This window comes from Pristiophorus japonicus, chromosome 1 (genome assembly GCF_044704955.1).
Source record: "Pristiophorus japonicus isolate sPriJap1 chromosome 1, sPriJap1.hap1, whole genome shotgun sequence".
Classification (NCBI taxonomy): Eukaryota; Metazoa; Chordata; class Chondrichthyes; family Pristiophoridae; genus Pristiophorus; species Pristiophorus japonicus.
Window position 1 is genome coordinate 383,024,424 of NC_091977.1, and position 23,252 is coordinate 383,047,675.

General features: G+C 44.8%; 1 protein-coding gene across 3 annotated transcripts in view; it reads right to left on the reverse strand.

Annotated features, from left to right (window-relative positions):
- The window catches only part of LOC139259658 (hepatocyte nuclear factor 4-gamma-like), a 180,840-nt gene that overhangs the window by 17,061 nt on the left and 140,527 nt on the right, over positions 1-23,252 (reverse strand). For 2 of the 3 annotated variants that reach the window (XM_070875203.1, XM_070875194.1), the window contains 3 exons: positions 16,304-16,398; positions 11,699-11,805; positions 9,746-9,904 (listed from right to left, as the gene is read on the reverse strand). In XM_070875203.1, the coding sequence (XP_070731304.1) occupies positions 9,746-9,904; positions 11,699-11,805; positions 16,304-16,398 (361 nt within the window). The remainder of the gene's footprint in view (positions 1-9,745; positions 9,905-11,698; positions 11,806-16,303; positions 16,399-23,252) is intronic. The other variant, XM_070875212.1, reaches the window with a different exon arrangement.

The following is a 23,252-nucleotide window of genomic DNA, read 5'->3' on the forward strand; positions in this document are numbered from 1 at the left end:
TGTTGTACTGTGGAAACCTTCTAGTTTATCATAGAATTATAGAATCATAGAAAAATTATGAAACAGAAGGAGGCCATTCGGTCCATCGTGTCTGTGCCGATCGAAGAAGAGCTACCCAGCCTAATCCCACCTTCCAGCACGAGGTCTGTAGCCTTGTAGGTTACGGCACTTCAAGTGCACATTCAAGTACTTTTTAAATGTGATGAGGGTTTCTGCCTCTACCACCCTTTCAGGCAGTGAGTTCCAGACTCCCATCACCCTCTGGGTGAAGAAATGTTTCCTCATCTATCCTCTAATCCTTCTACCAGCTACTTTAAATTTATGCCCCCTGGTTATTGATCCCTCTGCTAAGGGCAAAAGGTCCTGCCTATCCACTCTATCTAGGCCCCTCATAATTTTATACACTTCAATTAAATCTCCCTTCAGCCTCATCTGTTCCAAGGAAAACAACCCTTACCTATCCAATCTTTCCTCATAACTAAAATTTTCCAGTCCTGGCAACATCCTCGTAAATCTCCTCTGCACCCTTTCTAGTGCAATCACATCCTTCCTGTAATGTGGTGACCAGAACCGCATGCAGTACTCAAGCTGTGGCCTAACCAGTATTTTATACAGTTCTAGCATAGTGTCTCTGCTCTTGTATTCTATGCCTCGGCTAATAAAGGAAAGCATTCTGTATGCATTTTTAACTACCTTATTGACCTGTCCTGCTACCTTTAAGGATCTGTGGACATATACTCCAAGGTCCCTCTGTTCCTCCACACCTCTCAGTATCCTCCCAATTATGTATTCCTTTGCCTTGTTACCCCTCCCCAAATGCATTACCTCACACTTTTCCAGATTGAATTCCATTTGCCACTTTTCTGCCCAACTGACCAGTTCATCAATATCTTCATGCAGTTTAGAGCTTTCCTCCTCACTTTCAACCACACGGCCAATTTTTGTATCATCTGAAAATCTCTTTATCGTGCCCCCTACATTAAAGTCTAAATCATTAATATATAACTACAAAAAGTAAGGGACTGAGCCCTGTGGAACCCCACTAGAAACAGCCTTCCAGTCACAAAAACTCTCCTCAACCATTACCTTTTGCTTCCTGCCACTGAGACAATTTTGGATCCAATTTGTCACTCTCCCTTGGATCCCATAGGCTTTTACTTTTTTGATCAGTCTACCATGTGGGTTTGCTAAAAGCCTTGCTAAAATCCATATATAAAGGGATGGTTTCTACTGTGGTCAGTTCCACTTTGAAACTGCTGCACATGCACTTTCCAGCAAGCATCTCTGGTTCGCACTCAGGAGCAAGAACAATAGCTGACATTTCCCCTACCTTTCCCAAGCTCTCCAACTGAGACCACTCCCCAGCAGAGATCAGCTAACTCAGCACTGACATTGTGACCTCTATGGCTCAATTTCACACCACAGAGTACAGAGTACAGTTACCCATTGAGTTATCCAAGGACTCACTCAAAATCTTTCTAAAGAAAGCTGATTTATTGTCAGGCTGTACACAGGATAAATTGATTATGTTTTCTATTTAGAGAAAAGAAGTGAAGATATGCATTTATACAGCACCTAATTACATTTCTCAGAAACACCTCAGAGCACATCAAAAATGTGTATTTATAGAGTGCCTTTATTATAAAGAAACGCATTCTGAGAGGCTTCATAAATAATTGTGAGGAACATGGACACAGAGCCAGGAAAGGAAAGACGAGGAAGAGTGACTGAAAGCTGGTTAAAAAAATAGATAGGTCTAGAAAAGGTTTTGAGAGGGGGAAAACCTGTGGCGGGCAAAACATTAGAACAGAGGCGGCTAAAAACTCTGCCATCAATGGTGGGGCAATAGGAGCGGGAATACACAGAAGGCTGGAGTCAGAGCATGCTAGAAGAGATACTGGCTGTAGAGACAGGGCACAGCGAAGCCATGAAGGGGTTTAGAGAAAAAGACAAAAATTAAAAATTTAGCGTATTGGTCAGTCAGCAATATTGGACCTGATGGACATGACAACACAGCAACTTTTGATCATTTTTCATGAAGTCAGCCCATAGATTACCAAATTTATTGAATTCAATTTCACAACTTGGTGGCATTTAAACTCACAACCATTAGATTGCTAGCCCAGTACCATAACCATTAAACTAGCATACCACTTTATTACTTGGTACATAGGAAGATCCCACAAGTTATAATGAACTGAATGACCAATGAAGATGAATTACTCAGAGCCATGGAACAGATTAATGGTTCAATAGCAGTGATATATTATGGAGATTCCTTTACTTGTGAAAAACCTTCATTTGTGGAATGTACCTATTATACCTAATTTCCTACATTACAACAGTGACTACACTTCAAAATTACTTCATTGGCTGTAAAGTGCTTTGGGACAGCCTGAGGTCATGAAAGGCATGATATAAATGCAAGTATTTCTTTTTGTATTAATGAAAAAAGTCACTGCAACTTATTGTTTATTAAAAATTAGATTCTTCATCGCAGAGCAGTGTATCCAAAGATTGAAGTTTCAGATCCCACAGCTATATGATGCCATTATCTAACAGCTTTAGCTATGATAAATCTTGAGTTCTCATGCCAGTGTCTCTAGAGGGAACTTAGCTGAGTGGCCACTTTAAGTTGGCTGAACTTGGAACAGGACCAATTTCTTCAACTTTATTTTTCCTAATTTTTCCTCTGGAAATTTTAAGGACAGGTAGAATACAATTTGTAACTAAAATTACAGCTGATTGTTGAAATAGCAGCCAACAACATTTCTTACCCTTAATATATTTGTCATACTTCCTATTTTGATCAGTCAGAACTTGCTCAGATTTTAATTGCTATCTATCCAGGTCTTGCCCAAATGTCCTTCACTGTAGGCAGGATCAAATGCATGGATATTGTTGTGTATCTGTAAAGCATGCACTCCCATGTTCCGCCACCAGGGAGTGCATCCCCTGAAGTCCCAAGGGATCCCAACATCCCTTGGGAGCACTGTATATAAGCCGGCCCCTAAAGCCTGTTCCTCACTCTGGAGTGTCCTAATAATGACTGAGGTCAGTTACTTTAACCTCCCTGTGCGCAGTCTCATCTGTGTTAGGAACACAATAACTGGTGACGAGTATACAAATCCAATGCAAAGATGCAGCAAACTGTGGGCATCCTGGAGAAGTTCTCGGAGGGTGAGGACTGGGAAACCTATGTCGAACAGCTAGACCAATACTTTGTAGCCAACGAGCTGGACGGAGAAGGAAGCGTTGCAAAAAGGAGAGCGGTCCTCCTCACGGTTTGTGGGGCACCGACCTACAGCCTCATGAAGAGTCTTCTGGCTCCGGTGAAACCCACAGATAAGTCATATGAGAAGCTGTGTACACTGGTTCGGGAGCAGCTTAACCCGAGGGAGAGTGTGCTGATGGCGAAGTATCGGTTTTACATGTGCTATCGATCTGAAGGTCAGGAAGTGGCGAGCTATGTCGCCGAGCTAAGGCGACTTGCAGGACAATGTGAGTTTGATGGCTACCTGAAGCAAATGCTCAGAGACTTTCTTGCACTGGGCATTGGCCACGAGACCAACCTACGAAAACTTTTGACTGTAGAGACACCGACCCTCAGTAAGGCCACTGCGATAGCACAGGCGTTTATGTCCACCAATGATAACACCAAACAAATCTCTCAGCACACAAGTGCTAGCAATGTTCATAAATTAACTGGAACTGTGTTTGCAAGCAGAAATGTACAGGGCAGAAATCATGAGTCTGCAACTGCCAGCAGGCCTCAGGTGACCCAGATGACTCAAGAGTCTGCAACAAAGGATGAATGCAAGGCAATTCACATCTTGTTGGTGTTGTGGAGGCTTCCATTCAGCCTATTCATGCTGCTTCAAAGGGTATGTTTGCAAGAGCTGTGGAACAATAGGGCATCTCCAACGAGCTTGCAGACGAGCTGCAAGCTCTGCAAAACCTGCTAACCACCATGTGGCAGAGGACTATCGGTCCATGGTGGACCAAAGCAATTTTGAGCCTCAGAGAGAGGAGGCAGATGCTGAAGTACATGGGGTGCACACATTTTCGACGAAATGTCCACCTATAATGCTAAACGTAAAATTGAATGGCTTACCCATAGCCATGGAACTGCACACTGGCGCTAGCCAAACCATCAGGAGTAAAAAGATGTTTGAGAGACTGTGGTGCAACTAGGCACTCAGACCAGTCCTGAGCCCCATCCACATGAAACTGAGAACGTACACCAAAGAGCTTATCACTGACCTGGGCGGCGCCATGGTGAAGGTCACCTACGAGGGCACGGTGCACGAACTGCCACTCTGGATTGTCTTGGGCGATGGCTCCACACTGCTTGGAAGGAGCTGGCTGGGCAAAATCTGCTGGAACTGGGATGACATCTGAGCGCTATCACATGTCAATGAGACCTCATGTACCCAGGATCTGAACAAATTTCCTTCCCTTTTTGAGCCAGGCATTGGAAACTTTTCTGGGGCGAAGATGCGGATCCACTTGGTCCCAGAGGCACGACCCATTCATCTCAAGGCGCGAGCGGTACCTCACATGATGAGGGAGAGAGTGGAAATTGAGCTGGACAGGCTGCAACGCGAGGGCATCATCTCCCCAGTGAAATTCAGTGAGTGGGCCAGCCTGATTGTTCCAGTACTCAACAGTGATGGCACGGTCAGGATTTGCGGCGATTATAAAGTAATTATTAATCGTTTCTCGCTACAGGATCAATACCCGCTTCCTAAGGCAGACGACCTATTTGCGATGCTGGCAGGAGGCAAGACATTCACCAAGCTCGACCTCACTTCGGCCTACATGACGCAGGAGCTGGAGGAGTCTTCGAAGGGACTCACCTGCATCAACACGCACAAGGGACTGTTCATCTACAACAGATGCCCGTTTGGAATTTGGTCGGCTGCAGCGATCTTCCAGAGAAACATGGAGAGCCTACTCAAGTCGGTACCACGCACGGTGGTTTTTCAGGACGATATATTGGTCACATATGGGTCGGGACACATATGGGTCGGGACACTGTCGAGCACCTACAAAACCCGGAGGAAGTGTTCCGGCGACTGGATCGCATAGGGCTGCGGCTGAAGAGGTCGAAATGCGTCTTCATGGCAACAGAAGTGGAGTTTTTGGGGAGAAAGATCGTGGCAGATGGCATTCGGCCCACAGACGCCAAGACAGAGGCTATCAGGAACGTGCCCAGACCACAGAACGTTACGGAGCTGCGGTCGTTCCTGGGACTCCTCAACTATTTTGGTAACTTCCTACTGGGGTTAAGCACCCTCTTAGAGCCCCTACATGTGTTATTGCGTAAAGGTAAGAACTGGGGAAAAAAACTAAGTAATTGCTTTTGAGAAAGCCAGAAAGATTTTATACTCCAACAAGCTGCTTGTATTGTATAACCCATGTAAAAGACTTGTGGTAGCATGTGATGCATCGTCGTACGGAGTCGGGTGTGTATTACAACAAGCTAACGTTGCAGGGAAGTTGCAACCTGTCGCCTATGCCTCCAGGAGCTTGTCTAAGGCTGAGAGGGCCTACAGCATGATTGAGAAAAAGGCATTAGCATGTGTGCTCGGGGTAAAGAAAATGCATCAGTACCTGTTTGGCCTCAAATTTGAGCTGGAAACCGATCACAAGCCCCTCATATCCCTGTTCACTGAAAACAAGGGGATAAATACTAATGCCTCAGCCCGCAGACAAAGGTGGGCACTCGCGTTATAGAAACATAGAAACACAGAAAATAGGTGCAGGAGTAGGCCATTCAGCCCTTCTAGCCTGCACCGCCATTCAACGAGTTCATGGCTGAACATGCAACTTCAGTACCCCATTCCTGTTTTCTCGCCATACCCCTTGATCCCCCGAGTAGTAAGGACTTCATCTAACTCCCTTTTGAATATATTTAGTGAATTGGCCTCAACTACTTTCTGTGGTAGAGAATTCCACAGGTTCACCACTCTCTGGGTGAAGAAGTTTCTCCTCATCTCGGTCCTAAATGGCTTACCCCTTATCCTTAGACTGTGACCCCTGGTTCTGGACTTCCCCAACATTGAGAACATTCTTCCTGCATTTAACCTGTCTAAACCCGTCAGAATTTTAAACGTTTCTATGAGGTCCCCTCTCATTCTTCTGAACTCCAGTGAATACAAGCCCAGTTGATCCAGTCTTTCTTGATAGGTCAGTCCCACCATCCCGGGAATCAGTCTGGTGAATCTTCGCTGCACTCCCTCAATAGCAAGAATGTCCTTCCTCAAGTTAGGAGACCAAAACTGTACACAATACTCCAGGTGTGGTCTCACCAAGGCCCTGTATAACTGTAGCAACACCTCCCTGCCCCTGTACTCAAATCCCCTCGCTATGAAGGCCAACATGCCATTTGCTTTCTTAACCACCTGCATGCCAACCTTCAATGACTGATGTACCATGACACCCAGGTCTCGTTGCACCTCCCCTTTTCCTAAATCGGTCACCATTCAGATAATAGTCTGTCTCTCTGTTTTTACCACCAAAGTGGATAACCTCACATTTATCCACATTATACTTCATCTGCCATGCATTTGCCCACTCACCTAACCTATCCAAGTCACTCTGCAGCCTCATAGCATCCTCCTCGCAGCTCACACTGCCACCCAATTTAGTGTCATCCGCAAATTTGGAGATATTACATTTAATCCCCTCGTCCAAATCATTAATGTACAATGTAAACAGCTGGGGCCCCAGCACAGAACCTTGCGGAACCCCACTAGTCACTGCCTGCCATTCTGAAAAGTACCCATTTACGCCTACTCTTTGCTTCCTGTCTGACAACCAGTTCTCAATCCATGTCAGTACACTACCCCCAATCCCATGTGCTCTAACTTTGCACATCAATCTCTTGTGTGGGACCTTGTCGAACGCCTTCTGAAAGTCTAAATATACCACATCAACTGGTTCTCCCTTGTCCACTCTACTGGAAACATCCTCAAAAAATTCCAGAAGATTTGTCAAGCATGATTTTCCCTTCACAAATCCATGCTGACTTGGACCTATCATGTCACCTCTTTCCAAATGCACTGCTATGACATCCTTAATAATTGATTCCATCATTTTACCCACTACCGATGTCAGGCTGACCGGTCTATAATTCCCTGTTTTCTCTCTCCCTCCTTTTTTAAAAAGTGGGGTTACATTGGCTACCCTCCACTCGATAGGAATTGATCCAGAGTCAATGGAATGTTGGAAAATGACTGTCAATGCATCCACTATTTCCAAGGCCACCTCCTTAAGTACTCTGGGATGCAGTCCATCAGGCCCTGGGGATTTATCGGCCTTCAATCCCATCAATTTCCCCAACACAATTTCCCGACTAATAAAGATTTCCCTCAGTTCCTCCTCCTTACTAGACCCTCTGACCCCTTTTATATCCGGAAGGTTGTTGGTGTCCTCCTTAGTGAATACTGAACCAAAGTACTTGTTCAATTGGTCCGCCATTTCTTTGTTCCCCGTTATGACTTCCCCTGATTCTGACTGCAGGGGACCTACGTTTGTCTTTACTAACCTTTTTCTCTTTACATACCTATAGAAACTTTTGCAATCCGCCTTAATGTTCCCTGCAAGCTTCTTCTCGTACTCCATTTTCCCTGCTGTAATCAAACCCTTTGTCCTCCTCTGCTGAGTTCTAAATTTCTCCCAGTCCCCGGGTTCGCTGCTATTTCTGGCCAATTTGTATGCCACTTCCTTGGCTTTAATACTATCCCTGATTTCCCTTGATAGCCACGGTTGAGCCACCTTCCCTTTTTTATTTTTACGCCAGACAGGAATGTACAATTGTTGTAGTTCATCCATCCAGTCAACCCCTTAAGCATATAACTTTACCATCTGCCACAGGCCAGGCACCGAGAACTGTGCGGATGCTCTCAGTCGGCTACGGAGGTGGAAATGGCGCAACCTGCAAACTTGTTGATGGGTGGCACAGCCTGCAGACTTGTTGATGGTCATGGAAGCGTTTGAAAATGATAAATCACCTGTCACGGTCCGCCAGATTAGGACTTGGACCAGCCAAGATCCTCTGCAGTCCCTAGTAAAAAACGGTGTACTGCATGGGAGCTGGGCCAGCATCCCCGTTGAAATGCAAGAGCTAATCAAGCCGTTCCAACGGCGAAAGGATGAGCTGTCCATTCAGGCAGACTGCCTGCCTGTTGTGGGGTAACCACGTAGTGCTACCAAAAAGGTGCAGGGAGATGTTCATCTTGGATCTCCACAGCACACACCCGGGTATAGTAATGATGAAAACGATAGCCAGATCCCACGTGTGGTGGCCCGGTATCGACTCTGACTTAGAGTCCTATGTACGGCAATGCAGCGTGTGTGCTCAGTTGAGCAACGCACACAGAGAGGCACCACTAAGTTTGTGGTCCTGGCCCTCCACACCATGGTCAAGGATCCATATCGACTATGCGGGCCCGTTTCTCGGTAAAATGTTCCTGGTGGTGGTGGATGCTTTTTCAAAATGGATTGAATCTGAAATAATGTCAGGAAGCACTGCCACTGCCACCATTGAAAGCCTGAGGACCATGTTTGCCACCCACGGCCTGCCTGACATATTATCAGTGACAACGGGCCATGTTTTACCAGTGCCGAATTTAAAGAATTCATGACCCGCAATGGGATCAAGCATGACACCTCGGCCCCGTTTAAACCAGCCTCCAATGGGCAGGCAGAGGGGGCAGTCCAACAATCAAACAGAGCCTTAAATGAGTCACAGATGGCTCACTCCAAACCCGCCTGTCCCAAGTACTGCTCAGCTACTGCATGAGAACCCAGTCGCTCACAGGGATGCCCCCAGCTGAGCTACTCATGAAAAGGACACTTAAAACCAGACTCTCGCTGGTTCACCACAACCTGCATGATGAGGTAGAGAGCAGGCGGCAGCAACAAAATGTAAACGATGGTCGTGTCACTGTGCCACGGGAAATTGATCTGAATGACCTTGTGTATGTGCTAAACTATGGACATGGTCCCAAGTGGATTGCGGGCACGGTGATAGCTAAAGAAGGGAGTAGGGTGTTTGTAGTCAAACTCGACAATGGACAAATTTGCAGAAAGCACCTGGACCAAACGAGGCTGCGGTTCACAGACTGCCCTGAACAACCCACAGCAGACACCACCTTTTGAGACCACAAGGATCAACGACACCACCCCGGACCAGCAAATCGAACCCATTGCACCCATCAGCCCAGCAAGGCCAGGCTTACCCAGCAGCCCTGCAGGGCCAACAACACGCCAGCCCAGCGAGCGCACAACCAGCATACCAGAACAGACATTTTTACCGAGGCGGTCCACCAGGGAAAGAACGGCTCCCGACCACCTCATCTTGTAAATTGTTTTCACTTTGACTTTGGGAGGGAGTGATGCTGTGTATCTGTAAAGCATGCACTCCCATATTCTGCCACCAGGGAGTGCATCCCCTGAAGTCCCAATGGATCCCAGCATCCCTTGGGAGCACTGTATATAAGCCGGCCCCTAAGGCCTGTTCCTCACTCTGGAGTGTCTTAATAAAGACTGAGGTCACTGTTACTTTAACCTCCCTATGTGCAGTCGCATCTGTGTTAGGAACACAATAGATATATGCATATATGGATGTGTGAGTGCAAATACATACATGCATACACACATTCAATGCAGCAATGAGTTGGTATAAAACTCTCCAGTAAAAAGCTAAATGACCGCTTTGAAAGTGTTCACACTTTACCTGATCATCTAACGGCAGTTCACAGAACGCTGGAATGTATTTTGCCCATTCCACCAAAACCAGCAACTGTTCCTTCATTGACTCGCAGACATCACTTATGCTCGCAATTTTCTTTGTGGTAATGTCTGTGCTTGCTTCAGAAACTGAGAGGGTGATCTGCTGGGAAACAAAAACCGGGACAAAATTAAATTACAGCTCAGGAAATGTTAATTGTTTTCACAAGCAGTTGCTGTTCCCAGAACACGATCCAAAGAAGCATTCATGCAGATAATTAAAAAACCAAATGAGATTATTTTTGCTCCACTAATGACTAATGTGAATGGAAATGTGCAGCCTGTTGTTTGTCCACCAACAATGAGATTTTAAAAGAACCTGCAAACAGGTTTCTGACTTTTAAAAAGATTCATGTTTTTGGTAGTATGATATCATTGAAAATAAAATATGGAGCCAGAAAAATTGGTCAACCAAAAAAAAGTGTTTTGTTTGTAAAGAATGTCATAAAACCATACCACACGAAGTCTTTGAAAGTTAATTAACTTTTTGTGAAAAAGCACGGTAACTGAAATATTTAACAGAGCACCAGCTCCCCATTTTTAAAAAATGTAGTCCATTAAAAAGGATTCATTGTTTTATTTGTCGTAAATGCACTTTTATTGGTACGTGTTGTTAAAAAACAATTCTCATGTAGCGTATTAATTGAATGCACCTATTTAACCTTGTCATGATATAAGCCAACATCTGATTTCATTCAAAATTATGCTGTGAAAATTAATTGTCCAACTTTAAAAAGTAAAAAAATAATGGGGCTGATATATTATGGCTAAGCATTTTATTATAAATTAACAATGATCAGCATACACAGTAGCTACAGTGTTTTATACAAGTGTAGTTCTCCAAAAGTTACATATTATGCTGATCTTATGGTGCCAGTTTAAAGCTGGCAAATCACAATGATTTAACTCCATGCTGGTATTCTGCCCTCAGAGTGGAATGCAGTGTATGGTTCAAACTGTAATTTGATATATTCTTTGCTTCATGAGCAGAATGTTGTATGCACATTAAGAAAGATGTGTATAACGTGGCTAACTGTGCCTTTCCTCCAGTGACAAAAGGGCTTCATGCAGAGTTTTTTCAAACATTTTCACTTTACTGCCCTGCCACTGATGACAACCCTGCTGTCAGCGACAGAGAGAAACGAGGTGATGCTGCTGTCTATAAAAGTCATGTGCCCCACCAACAGAGAAAGAGAGTTTCTGTGGGCACCTCAAGAGGAAACTGTGGCTCCAATGATAATATACACAGAAATCGGTCGGTATGTTAGCGATAGAGGTGGCCATACCTGTATAGGCCAGCAAAGCAGTAATGTGCTTTCCAGCCTTTACCTTCTTTCTCCAGCCTTAAGGGAAGGTACACTGGACAGATGTCAAGTCACAAACACAAACTAAAAGAACTGTTCTGTCCCTGTGTACCTTGTTCCTGCTGCTGTGGAACCTGCCTCATAATATAAATGATACAGCTTCCAATCACGAAAATAGTAGTCAGCAACACTGAAGCACTGACCTACAATATAAATGCCCGATTGGAAAACCCATGATGTCTTGGTCTGTTTTAACACAGTAAAATATTACCAAGCAATTCAATTCTGTCAAAACAATAGATCTTCACATGTGGCTAGTTTACTAAAAGCTGAAAATCAATGTATCTGAAAAAGTTTTACTTCAAATCCTGTTCAATAAGTGGTAGGAATTTCTTCAGGAGTTCTTCCGATCTTCCGGCAAAGAGACGGTGGCTGATCGGATGAACCCTCAGGGCAATTCCCGCACTTGTACTGAGAACTGACATGATCATCGCTCCTCCCTGCCTGAAGGATGAAGCGTGGCAGCAGGAGGCACAATGGACAATTAGAAGCGAGAGGAGAGAGAAATTCAAAGTCTTGTACTTTATCTACTCTACCTGACGAGAAAGCACTTCAGCCTGAGACAGCGTGTTGATAGAGGGTGAGCTGCTGCTCTCGTAGTTGTTCCTTCTGTTGCTTATTCGATCACGCTCATTTTGTACAGCTAAAGAAGAAAAATTTTTGTTATCCAGCACCGAACCCTCTGAAATCAAGAGTATCTTTTATACATGACTGAGTATCAGAAACCTGCTCCAGTTGCAGTTCTAATGAAGCTTCATCTCCCAGGTGGTTTGACAGCCGATAATGTGCAGCTCAGTCTTCACACAGAGCTAATCACTAACATTATGTGCTCCACTAGCTCTGAAAGTGTTTTAATTATCCATTCCTTGAAACTGCTAATATTGTCCCTCTTTGCTGGTCATAATATTCATTTTGTTATATAAAACCATTATTTAAACATAAATCTGCAATTCTTGCATTAGAGCTTAAAACATGGTTTAAGGTCAATTTTGCTGGCTCTCCATAACTGTGTTCTATTCCTAAAATTCTGGGGAATATCCACAACAAACAGCATTGCTATCTTGTTCTTCGCAACAACATTACTACAGTATTATCAGCAGCAGCAAATGGAAGAGATTAATTATCCCTTCAGAACTGGATGTTCTTAACTTGTGGCATGGGCACAAGATGAATGTTAGATATAGCAAGCCTCATTCAATAAATAATCTTGTACCCAGCCTACTTGTTAAGACTAGGGGCTGTATTTTTGGTCTTCTGCTGCCCATATTAGAGCCCCGGAGGGGCGCAATGGCGGCGGGTATGGTTTCCAGGCAGGCAGCCAGCTTGCAGCGCCCCGCTGGGAAACAAGTTGCCGGGTGTGCGGGGATGCTGAGCAGCACTGCCCGGGAGCATTGAGCCGGTGTGGAACGCCACCAGTTTCGACTGCGCTTCGATTTTGAATTGACGCTGAGCCTCGAGCGCCCCGTAGCATGTCCTAGTGGGACCACCTGGAAAACCAGGCCGTCAGAGCTGTCCTGGCAATGCTGAGCACAGTAAGTAATGAATGAGGTAAGTGTGATTGTTTACTTTATTTTTATTTTTACGATTTATCCTAATGTGGAGTGGTCAAGGTATTGAGAATGTTTGTGCGTTTTGTGCTGATTTTTTTATTCTTCAAACAAACCTCTCTTAGGGCATTGTGAGGCTGGCTCTTTAGTTTTGGATTTTAAGTTGGTTAGCCAGCCTCGCACCCTAAAAGAGGTGTGCAATGCATCCCTTAGCACTCCGCTCCACACTCACAGCCAAGCTGATGAATTTTGCGGCTGAGGATACAACTTTTACCGCCCCGCCACCATTGCCGCCCTAGAATTACCAGAACCGAAAATCCAGCCCTAGGACTTGTTTAGTACAGGAAAATGCCATGTTGTGTTCTACACCTCACTCTCCCCTTAACTATCTTATTTTAACTGGAACAAATTAGGATAACTTTGTAGTCAAGATGATGCATTTAAAGAACAATGTCCTTTAGTGGTACAGTTGAACGTCCCGAATCCGGCAACCTTAGGACCGAGGCCGAGCCGGTTTTCGTGGTTTTCTGGACTTCGGAATATGTTTCTGACATCCGAAATCCGGAAACAGCCGAGCCCAGGTTCAGGTATTTCTGGATTTTGGAATGTCAGAAAGCGGGGGGGTGGGGGTTGTTCTCCAAGGAGCTGTTCGGGTCGCCAGCCCCGTCCAGGAAGTCATCGGGCGGGGCCCAGCCACTGAGGTGTTGTTCGGACGACGCCCCACCGCCGTGGAGGTGTTCGGGCGGGTCCTGCCAAGAAGGTGTTCGGGTGGGCCCCGCCGAGGAGGTGTTCGGGCGAGCCGGCGAAGAGGCCCCGAGGTAAGGGCAGTGAGGCAAGCGGCGGCAAGGCAAGGCCCCGAGGTAGGGCAGGGTCGTCCAGTCCAGATTCCGGAACATGTTACGGATTCCGGACGACCCAGCCACGGATCGTCCCGGAGTCCGGATTCCAGAACTCCGGATTTTGGACGCTCAACCTATATTTTAAAATTAAAGATGTTACATCATGAAAAATGCTTTTCAGTAAAATGATTTGGATTTTCAAATAATGAAACTTGTCTACATATAACAAGAAATAGTGTAGAAGATGTATCAGTCCATCAGTTATTAAAGGACAGATCTATTGCATAAAATCAACAGGTCTGCTTGGCAAAACTAGTAACATTTCATGGATGGCTTTATTTGTCGAAAAGCCCAAATTAATCTTCATTTTAATAGTTTTTATTTATTTTGAAAATTGAACTCAATTTATAGAATTATTTGAATTCCAATCTATTGCCAAATACCTTCTGATGAACTGGTGTATTGGTTTGTAGTATTTAAAGTTGAACAAACAGTTTCACAAATTAAGGTTTATGGCAGCTGTTTATACCAGCTCAGAAATATACTTAAACCACTCGTATTTAACCAGTACTCTACAATACAACATACATTTACTTCTGGCCTCCAAATGCAATTTTATTACCCAGAGTGGAAGGCATTGAATTGTATTAAACAACTTCAGAAAATGTTACTGTATTAACCATTGTGTATAATATATCAGTACAATGCAACATACTCAATAATAAAAGGGAATTTGGTATTTACAGGTAAGTAATGTGCTGTGCAGCCATTTATGAAATCTATCTGGTCACATTATATTTTTGAACACTATCAAAAAGGCCTTGGACACAGATGAAAGATTGTATATAATTAGTGGGCTCAGGATTCTAAAGCCTCAAAATTCAAGATTCTATTCCAGGCAGGGAGTGTCGCTTGATGACAGTACAGATCACGAATCAGTGTGCCTGCTTTACTGCGCTCCTGGAATTCATGGCCAGAAGATCGAGAGTGCTACGATTGGCTACACCTGACCTCCAGGCAACAATCTGCCTATCAAGTCACCACTGGCCTCATTTGAATATGTCAAACTGAGTGGTGAAGCACCATCAAGTTTCCTGGATTGTGAGTGCTGATGCACCCAGGGTAAGTTAGACACGGTTCTGTGAGGTGTAGCAACTGTCAGGATCAGCTGTTTAAGATGAAAGTGAGGAGTTCCTGAAACAGAAGAGGCTGGAGATTTTTCAATACGTATTTTTTTTTACTTTCGGCCTTCCACCACCTGCATTTGCTTTGGACTGCTTCTCACAGGGTCAGAACACTGCCACTCCCTACCTGCCGTTAGGGCTTCTCAGGGGCAGGTATAGCATTCCCTATTGGCAACTGTTCTTTGTTTTTTTTCAGTGCCATCTAAGGGCTAGGATCATGCTCTGCAAAGGGCTCATGGGCCGGAGCTTGCTCCTTGACAGCTTGACACCACCTGGCATGAGCCACTGGTGCAGTGCTGAGGATAATGCTGGAGGCTTGGCATGTGCCGCTATCCAGAGGGACGCCAAGGTCATGCAGCTCCGAACCCTGGGTGACTTTCTCCTCATCATCATTTCATTCTTCATCATCATTATCATTTTCCTCCTTCTGTGCCATCCATTGCTATGGTGGATCTGCAAAAAAGGAAGGAGGAAGCCAAGAGTGACTGAGCATCACTCCCTTGAGATTCAGGGAATAAAGAAGGGATTGGAATGTTGTGTCTGTGTGGTTCTCCACAGGGATGCCAGGGTGACAATGGCAGTCAGTAACCTGTATTAAGGGTTTAAAGGTGGAAATACCTCTCCGGTGGCCTGCCTTTGGTGGACATTGTGTGCCAAATTGTCCTACAAGAAGATAGACTGAATGAGGGTAAGGCTGGCAATTGATGAGTGTGTGCCAAGTGGCATGAGAGAGGTGAAGTAAGAGATATGGGGTTATGATGCTGTTAAAGTGGAGGAAGGGGATTTGGAATGTACATATAAGTAATTGTTGTGAGGGGAGCAATATGCTGAGTTGGAGCCCCTCCTTAACCAGAGAGAGTACTGTGAAGGATTAGTTATGTAGATGTTGCTTTGAGAGATTGACAGATGTGATCATGCCTAGGGTGGGCACGGAAGAAAAGGGTGAGTGTCCAGTGTGTTACTTTGCAGCCATGCTGAGGATGTGGAACTTTTTGCAGCACTGTTCTTCAGTCCTGGATTGACAGTCAGTGCTGGTGTCACCTCCCTCCAGGTGGCACACCTCATAATTCTGGGTTACTTGGTGGCACTCGCCCAGGAGCCTGTTCATCCTGCCTTCAATATCCTCCCGAAAAGCTTGGGAGTCTGAATGAGTGACAGTGTGCATTATTTCATTCTTTGGCTTTGTGCTAGGCACTACTGCGCTCTGGGAACAGATGGTACCAGTGTAATAAAAATATTGGTAAGTCACGCAGTAAACTTCTTCACAAGTAAAGTGAAAGAGACGAGCACTGGTCCTCTCTTACCTGTTTGTCCTCATTCTGCTTCTGAAGAGTTTAGACCGAACTGTGTTTGTAAAAGCCGCATAGAAGTTTCCAGGTAGTTCAGCTACTTACACCTGTTTTATACCAATAACTGGACCAATGGGAATGCAAGTAAGAAACCCAGGAAACTCATATGTATTTTCCTGTAAGGGCCACTGGTAGATACAGCACTATTTTTCTTAAACGTACAAGTCATTTCAAGAAAATTCTAGGCCATTGATTCAACTGATGATCTTTTGCCAGTCTTACCTTCTTTCTTCATGCCAGCTCGAAAACATTTCTTCAATCTACAATATCTGCACTGGTTCCTCTTGTCCTTGTCAACAACACACTGCCGATTAAATCTGAGGGTTCAAAAAGCAAACTTGTAACTAACTATGAAACAGAACATACAGTCAGGATTGCCCGCAGGGCAATTCTGCACGAGGCAATTTCCCGTGGGGGTCGGAAAGGGGGTTGCCGCTGGTCTGTAAGGGGTCAGTACATGCCTGACGTGGCGGGAAAATGGGCGGGGCGGTCCCATACACCACTCCAAAAATAGAGAGCAATTTACTATATGGCGGCCCCTCTGCGTCGATTGAGCGGTGAGTCTTTACCGACCCATTGGCTCTTAGAGAAAGGGGTCATTTCGGCCCCGATATGTCAAGTTCCTGCTCCCTATTTCTAAACTCAACGACTCATCTAAACAAGAATAATGAATATTGCTGTTTCACTCATTTCCCTCCTGGTTATTTTCCTCTCTATTTTCCTCCTTTCCTGAAGGTCATGACTCAAGCACTCATGACTCATTTACACAAGCAGCAGCAGGCCTGTGGTACACAAGGACATAAGGAAAAGCAAGAGTGACAAAAAAACATTTGGCTCACTTGGCGCTCGTCCCTGCAGTGCATTAATTCTCTAAAACCGGCATTTAAACCTAGATTTTTCCTTGTTCAGGAAATATAGGAGACTTGCCCATTTCTAATAAAAAATTTATGTCCCACTATTGAAACTGCAGGAATACATAGTTTAAAATTTTATGATTTCTGAGAAAGTGATATAGTTAGTGGAAACTGTAAAAAAAAGTCAATTATGACACATCGGTTAGAATGATATTGTAACACTTCTCACTTAACTGGTACAAATGCCAAAAGGAGATTAGGAGTGTGCAACAATTGTGCAAAATGCCTCAATGTTAAGTTTTAATGAACAGCTTGGATGTACTGACAAGAGTTGTAACGGACAAACATGAGAATGGAGGCTGGCCCACGACTATCCAAAAAAGGCAACAAGTATGGCAGTATGTCACAGAAGGAATCTATTTGATCTGAAAGACTTGGAGGATCTAGTGGGAGCTCCAGATTAAAGTGCAGAACTTAAAGAAGAACATAAAAGGAAAAGTATTAAATTACTATAAATTAACAGTGGGAATACACATAAAAATGAAGAAAGTAGCAGATATATATTCCTAAATTGGAGCACGCACAGAACATAGGGCTCAATTTTGGCCAGGAGTTGCTCCGGATTTTTTGGAGTAACTTGGTTTTTCTGGCGTAACTTAAAAATCCCCATTTTCACCAATCAATTTGCACCAGTGTAACTGAGTTAGTTATGATTTTTTTAGTTTTTTTTCTAAAAAGGGGGCGTTACCAGCCACCCATGCCAGTTCTGCCCATTTAGGCAACCTTGGCCAGTTAATAGTTACTCCAAATCTACTTAGGCCAGCGTATGTGGCCACTTCAGAAAACCCTTGCGGAGAGTTAAAAAAAAAAATCGGCGCAGGTAGGTACATCGGAGGCCATTCGGCCAGAGATAGGGGCGGGAAGCGGAAAGGACCTGCCTTCACCTAAACCACCAAGCCTTACAAACCACAAAACCTTGCAAACAAAAAGTTCTAAGAATTCAAAAAGAAATAAAAAAATTTAAGTAAGTCCTACTTCAAACTATCTTCAAACTCGGCCTGGGAAGTCAGTGGGCCAGCTGGTGCTGGAGGCCACTCGGCCAGGGATAGGGGTGGGCAGGATAACTGATATAAATCATCAGCAAGCAGGAGCACTATCAGTTATCCTGCCCACCCCTATCCCAGGCCGAGTGGCCTCCCGGTGCAATTGATCTCTTAGAAATCGCACCGGGAGGCCACTCGGCCTGGGTTAGGGGCGGGAGCGATTCAACTGGCCGGCATCAGGTCCCACAGAGTGGCTGCAGCAAGCAAATCACCGGAGAGACTGCAGCAAGCAAACTGAGAGGCTGGGGGCGAGGAGCTACTGCGCATGTGCGGACATAGCCAGCGGACTCCACTGTGCATATGCAGGCGTCTCGGCACAGTTTTCGGCACAGAACGCTGGCTCTACACCCGACTCGACTGGCCGTGCTGCGCGACTACAGGGAAGAGGTCGGATAGTGGCCAAAATGGCAAGAACATTTTTCGCCGCACTTCAGAATGGAGAAAAGCAGCGCAACTCCGGTAAGTGCGCCGCAAAATGGGCTGGGCCAAAATTGAGGCCATTATGAGCAAGGACAGTCAAGTAAATTGGAAGTGAAATACTGTATGTATGCAAATGCCATTACATATACAACAATGGGAAAGAGAATAACCAGAAAAAAGAGTCTCCATGGGCTAATCATCTGCCGAAATCTTCATTGCTGTTATATTTAAATTCAAAATTGGCACATAACAAGAGGGAACACGATGGAACAAATGGTAGGTACTATAACCAGAAATAGCTCATGCAGTAGGAGAAAGGAATCATTCATTTATCTGGGAGATGGAGTTAGCATGGTGTTGAGATTCTGGATATTAAAGGGGTGCACACACCTTTGAATATGTAAGGTATGAATCGTGTTTTATTCTTTGGAGACTTTTGGGGTGAAATTAAACTTCAACGAAGGGCGCAAAATGGGCGGTAGCAGATTGGTCGCCGGTAATACAGCCGCCTGATTTTCCTCTCCAGGGAAGCGAATGAAAAGGAAAATCAGGTGGGTGAATAATGGATCTCCAATTCTTCACCGCCTGTTTTGCGCCCCTCCAAAGTTGAGTATCATACCCTTTGATGCATCAATATGTCATTCTTTCGTTGTCTAGAAAGGAATATCAGTTGCTCAAAAGGAAAATAGTGGATGTGGTGTATTTGGACTTTCAAAAGGCTTTTGACAAGAGATTGGTCCCACACAAGAGATTGGTGTGCAAAATTAAAGCACATGGTATTCGGGGTAATGTACTGACGTGGATAGAGAACTGGTTAGCAGACAGGAAGCAGAGAGTCGGGATAAACAGGTTCTTTTCAGAATGGCAAGCAGTGACTAGTGGGGTGCCCCAGGGCTCAGTGCTGGTACCTCAGCTATTTCAATATATATTAATGATTTAGATGAAGGAATTGAGTGTAATATCTCCAAGTTTGCAGATGACACTAAGCTGAGTAGCGGTGTGAGCTGTGAGGAGGACGCTAAGAGGCTGCAGGGTGACTTGGACAGGTTAGGGGAGTGGGCAAATGCATGCAGATGAGATGCAGTATAATGTGGATAAATGTGAGGTTATCCACTTTGGGGGCCAAAGACATGAAGGCAGATTATTATTTGAATGGCAGCATATTAGGAAAAGGGGAGATGCAACGAGACCTGGGTGTCATGGTATATCAGTCATTGAAAGTTGGCATGCAGGTACAGCAGGCGGTGAAGAAGGCAAATGGTATGTTGGCCTTCATAGCTAGGGGATTTGAGTATAGGAGCAGGGAGGTCTTACTGCAGTTGTATAGGGCCTTGGTGAGGCCTCACCTGGAATATTGCATTCAGTTTTGGTCTCCTAATCTGAGGAAGAACGTTCTTGCTATTGAGGGAGTGCAGCGAAGGTTCAGCAGACTGATTCCCGGGATGGCAGGACTGACATATGAGGAGAGACTGGATCGACTGGGCCTGTATTCACTGGAGTTTCGAAAGATGAGAGGGGATCTCATAGAAATATATAAAATTCTGACGGGATTGGACAGGTTAGATGCAGGAAGAATGTTCCCGATGTTGAGTAAGTCCAGAACCAGAGGACACAGTCTAAGGATAAGGGGTAAGCCATTTAGGACTGAGATGAGGAGAAACTTCTTCACTCAGAGAGTTGTTAACCTGTGGAATTCTCTACCGCAGAGAATTGTTGATGCCAGTTCATTGGATATATTCAAGAGGGAGTTGGATATGGCCCTTTCGGCTAAAGGGATCAAGGGGTATGGAGAGAAAGCAGGAAAGGGGTACTGAGGTGAATGATCAGCCATGGTCTTATTGAATGGTGGTGCAGGCTCGAAGGGCCGAATGGCCTATTCCTGCACCTATTTTCTATGTTTCTATGTTTTCTATATCTATATCTTGAGATTTCCCCTACAGTTCTTGAAATGATCACAACAAAGTTGAGGGGAGCAGTGAGCTTGCCCACCACTGATAGTGCCATCTCTTTCTGCGGCTCAGGGGACACAACTCCGTCATAGCGTCCTACTTCAGGGAGGTGCCTTCTTAAATATCTTCTTTCTGGACTGTGTCACTTAAGTTTCTCTAATTTTTCCTCATAGCTCACCCTTTTACGCCTGGATTTAGTTTAGTTTCACTTTATTCAGTGTAACTTTTTTTATGCATGGTAGCCAAAACTGGATATTTTTGCATGGTAGCCAAAACTGGTCAGAGAATCCAAAGAACGGTTTACGCGCACTGAAGCCTTAAAATAATTTATATAGACTTATGTTATACTGTTATGGCTATATATATTCATAGTATTCAACTGCTATACATGACACTGCATCAACAAGGATGGGAGGTTACCAATCAGTACTCATATACATTGTGAACAGCAATGGCCTAAGTGATTTTGAATTGGAGTAAGAAACAAAACTACCTAGTTTTGCTTAGAATACCAGACTTGTGGCTGGGGGCAGGAAGGTGGGGGTAGTGGGGGAGGTGGCTGGTGGAGGGGTGGAGGGAGGTTGCAAGTAAGATAAGTGGAACAAATATAGAGAGAATTGGATAGTTTAAAAATGGAGTTGTTTAATGTTAATGCAAATTCATCAGACTCGGGAAGGGGAGTAATCAGTGGGAATAGTAGTCCACACAAGACAACACAGAAGGATCTGAGGAGTACTCTGGATGGGTTACTGAAACCATCAGCATAGTGTGCAGCAACTTTAAAGAAAGGAAACAAGATCTTTGAGAGGGAAAGAGCATAAGTCCCAGAAAATTTTAATAACCCATCCATGAGTACTCCTCAGATCCTTCTGTGTTGTCTTGTGTGGACTAACAGCTATTTTATTTATCCCAAGGAAACTAATATTGAATTAGGAACAGGGACTCAATAAAATTAACTTAAGCAACGCAAGCAAAATAACAGTAATGAAGAAAATAATAGCACTAAAGAGTGACAAAACCCCAGGACCAGATGATTTCTATCCCAGGGTTTCAAAGGAAGTAGGTGAGCATATTGCAGATGCCTTAACTATAATCTTCCAAAGTTCCCTCGATTCAGGAACCGTTCCTTTAGGTTGGAAGATTGCGCATGTCACTCCATTATTTAAGAATGGTAAGAGAGGGAAAGCAGAGAATTATAGGCCAGCTAGCCTAACATCTGTTGTCAGGAAATTACCAGAATCTATAATTAAAGGATAGGGTGACTGAACATCTTGAAGATTTTAAACTGATCACAGAGCGCCAACGTGGATTTGTAAAAGGAAGGTCATGCCTGACGAACCTGATTGAATTTTTTGAAGCGGTGACTAAAGTAGTAGATGGGGAAATGCCTATAGATGTTATTTATATGGACTTCCAGAAGACATTTGATAAAGTCCCTCATAAGAGACTGTTAACTAAGGTAGAAGTCCATGGAATTGAAGGCAAATTATTGACCTGGTTAGGAAATTGGCTGAGCAGCAGGAGAAAGAGTAGGGATAATGGGTAGGTACTCCAATTGGCAGGATGTGACTAGTGGTGGGGCTTCAACTGTATTTATTAAGGGACTGACTATTTGTACTGCTCTTTTTCTGTCCTTCTGCACCTACGTCCTCTCTAGACTCCGCCCCCGATGCCTCCCATCCGGGACGGGAAGTGGGACTCTGCAATCAGTCCGACCACGTTGTTGCTCCAACAGGTTGTAGCTGCTGATCCTCTGCGAGCCTGCTCCTCCGACCGAGGACTGCGTGGCGGGGAGAGAAGCGGCAGGGCAGGGAGAGAAGCGGAGGGGTGGGGGAGAGAAGCAGAGGGGCAGGGGAGAGAAGCGGAGCTGCAAGCCTCCGACTGGGCCCCATGCCTCCCGCTGAGCCACGGCGGGGAAAGGGCAGTGGCAGCGGTGAGAGAGAGAGAGAGAGAGAGCGCCTGGGAGGCAAAAGAGGGAGCTGGGGGGTTGGGGGGGTGGGTGGTAGGGGGAAGAGAGGGTGAGAGAGAGAGAGAGAAAGAAAGAGGGAGAGAGAGGGAGAGAGACCCGATTTCTCGGTAAGCTCAGTGTTTGTGTTACAAGGGACATCGTTGGGAGTGGGTGAAATCCAGAAGTCTCGACACTGTCACTATTCACTTCATACCCAATAAACCTGCAATCTGCACACAATGCCCCATCTATGGGAGGGGGGGGTAAGATCATGCACTTGTACTCTTGTAAGGGACTTCGGCTGGGGGAGGGATGCAATTGCTCTGGGGTAAAGGACTTCGGTTGGAACTTGGTGGCTTTTGGGGAGATCTATCCTCTGACTTCTGAAGTCAAAATGGATCGAATTACAAATTGGAAAGTCAGTCAGAACTTGGGCTGACAGTTCCAATTACACATTCCAGAGGAACTTCAGGGTGTGGCTTATCGTCTAAGGGGACCAATCAGCAATAGGTCCTGTTATATTGGAGAGCCAATCAGAGACAATGCATCCATTTTGGCAGTACAAATAGCCGTATCCATTTATTAACGACTTAGATGATCGGATAGAATGTCACATATCCAAATTTGCCAATGACACAAAGACAGGCAGCATTGTAAGCAGTGTAGATGAAAGCAGAAAATTACAAAAAGATATTGGTAGATTAAGTGATTGAGCAAAAGTGTGGCAAAAAACGTTAGTGGGAGTTGTGTACAGACCTCCAAACAGTAGTAGTGATGTTGGGGAGGGCATCAAACATGAAATTAGGGGTGCGTGCAATAAAGGTGCAGCAGTTATAATGGGTGACTTTAATATGCACATAGATTGGGCTAACCAAACTGGAAGCAATACGGTGGAGG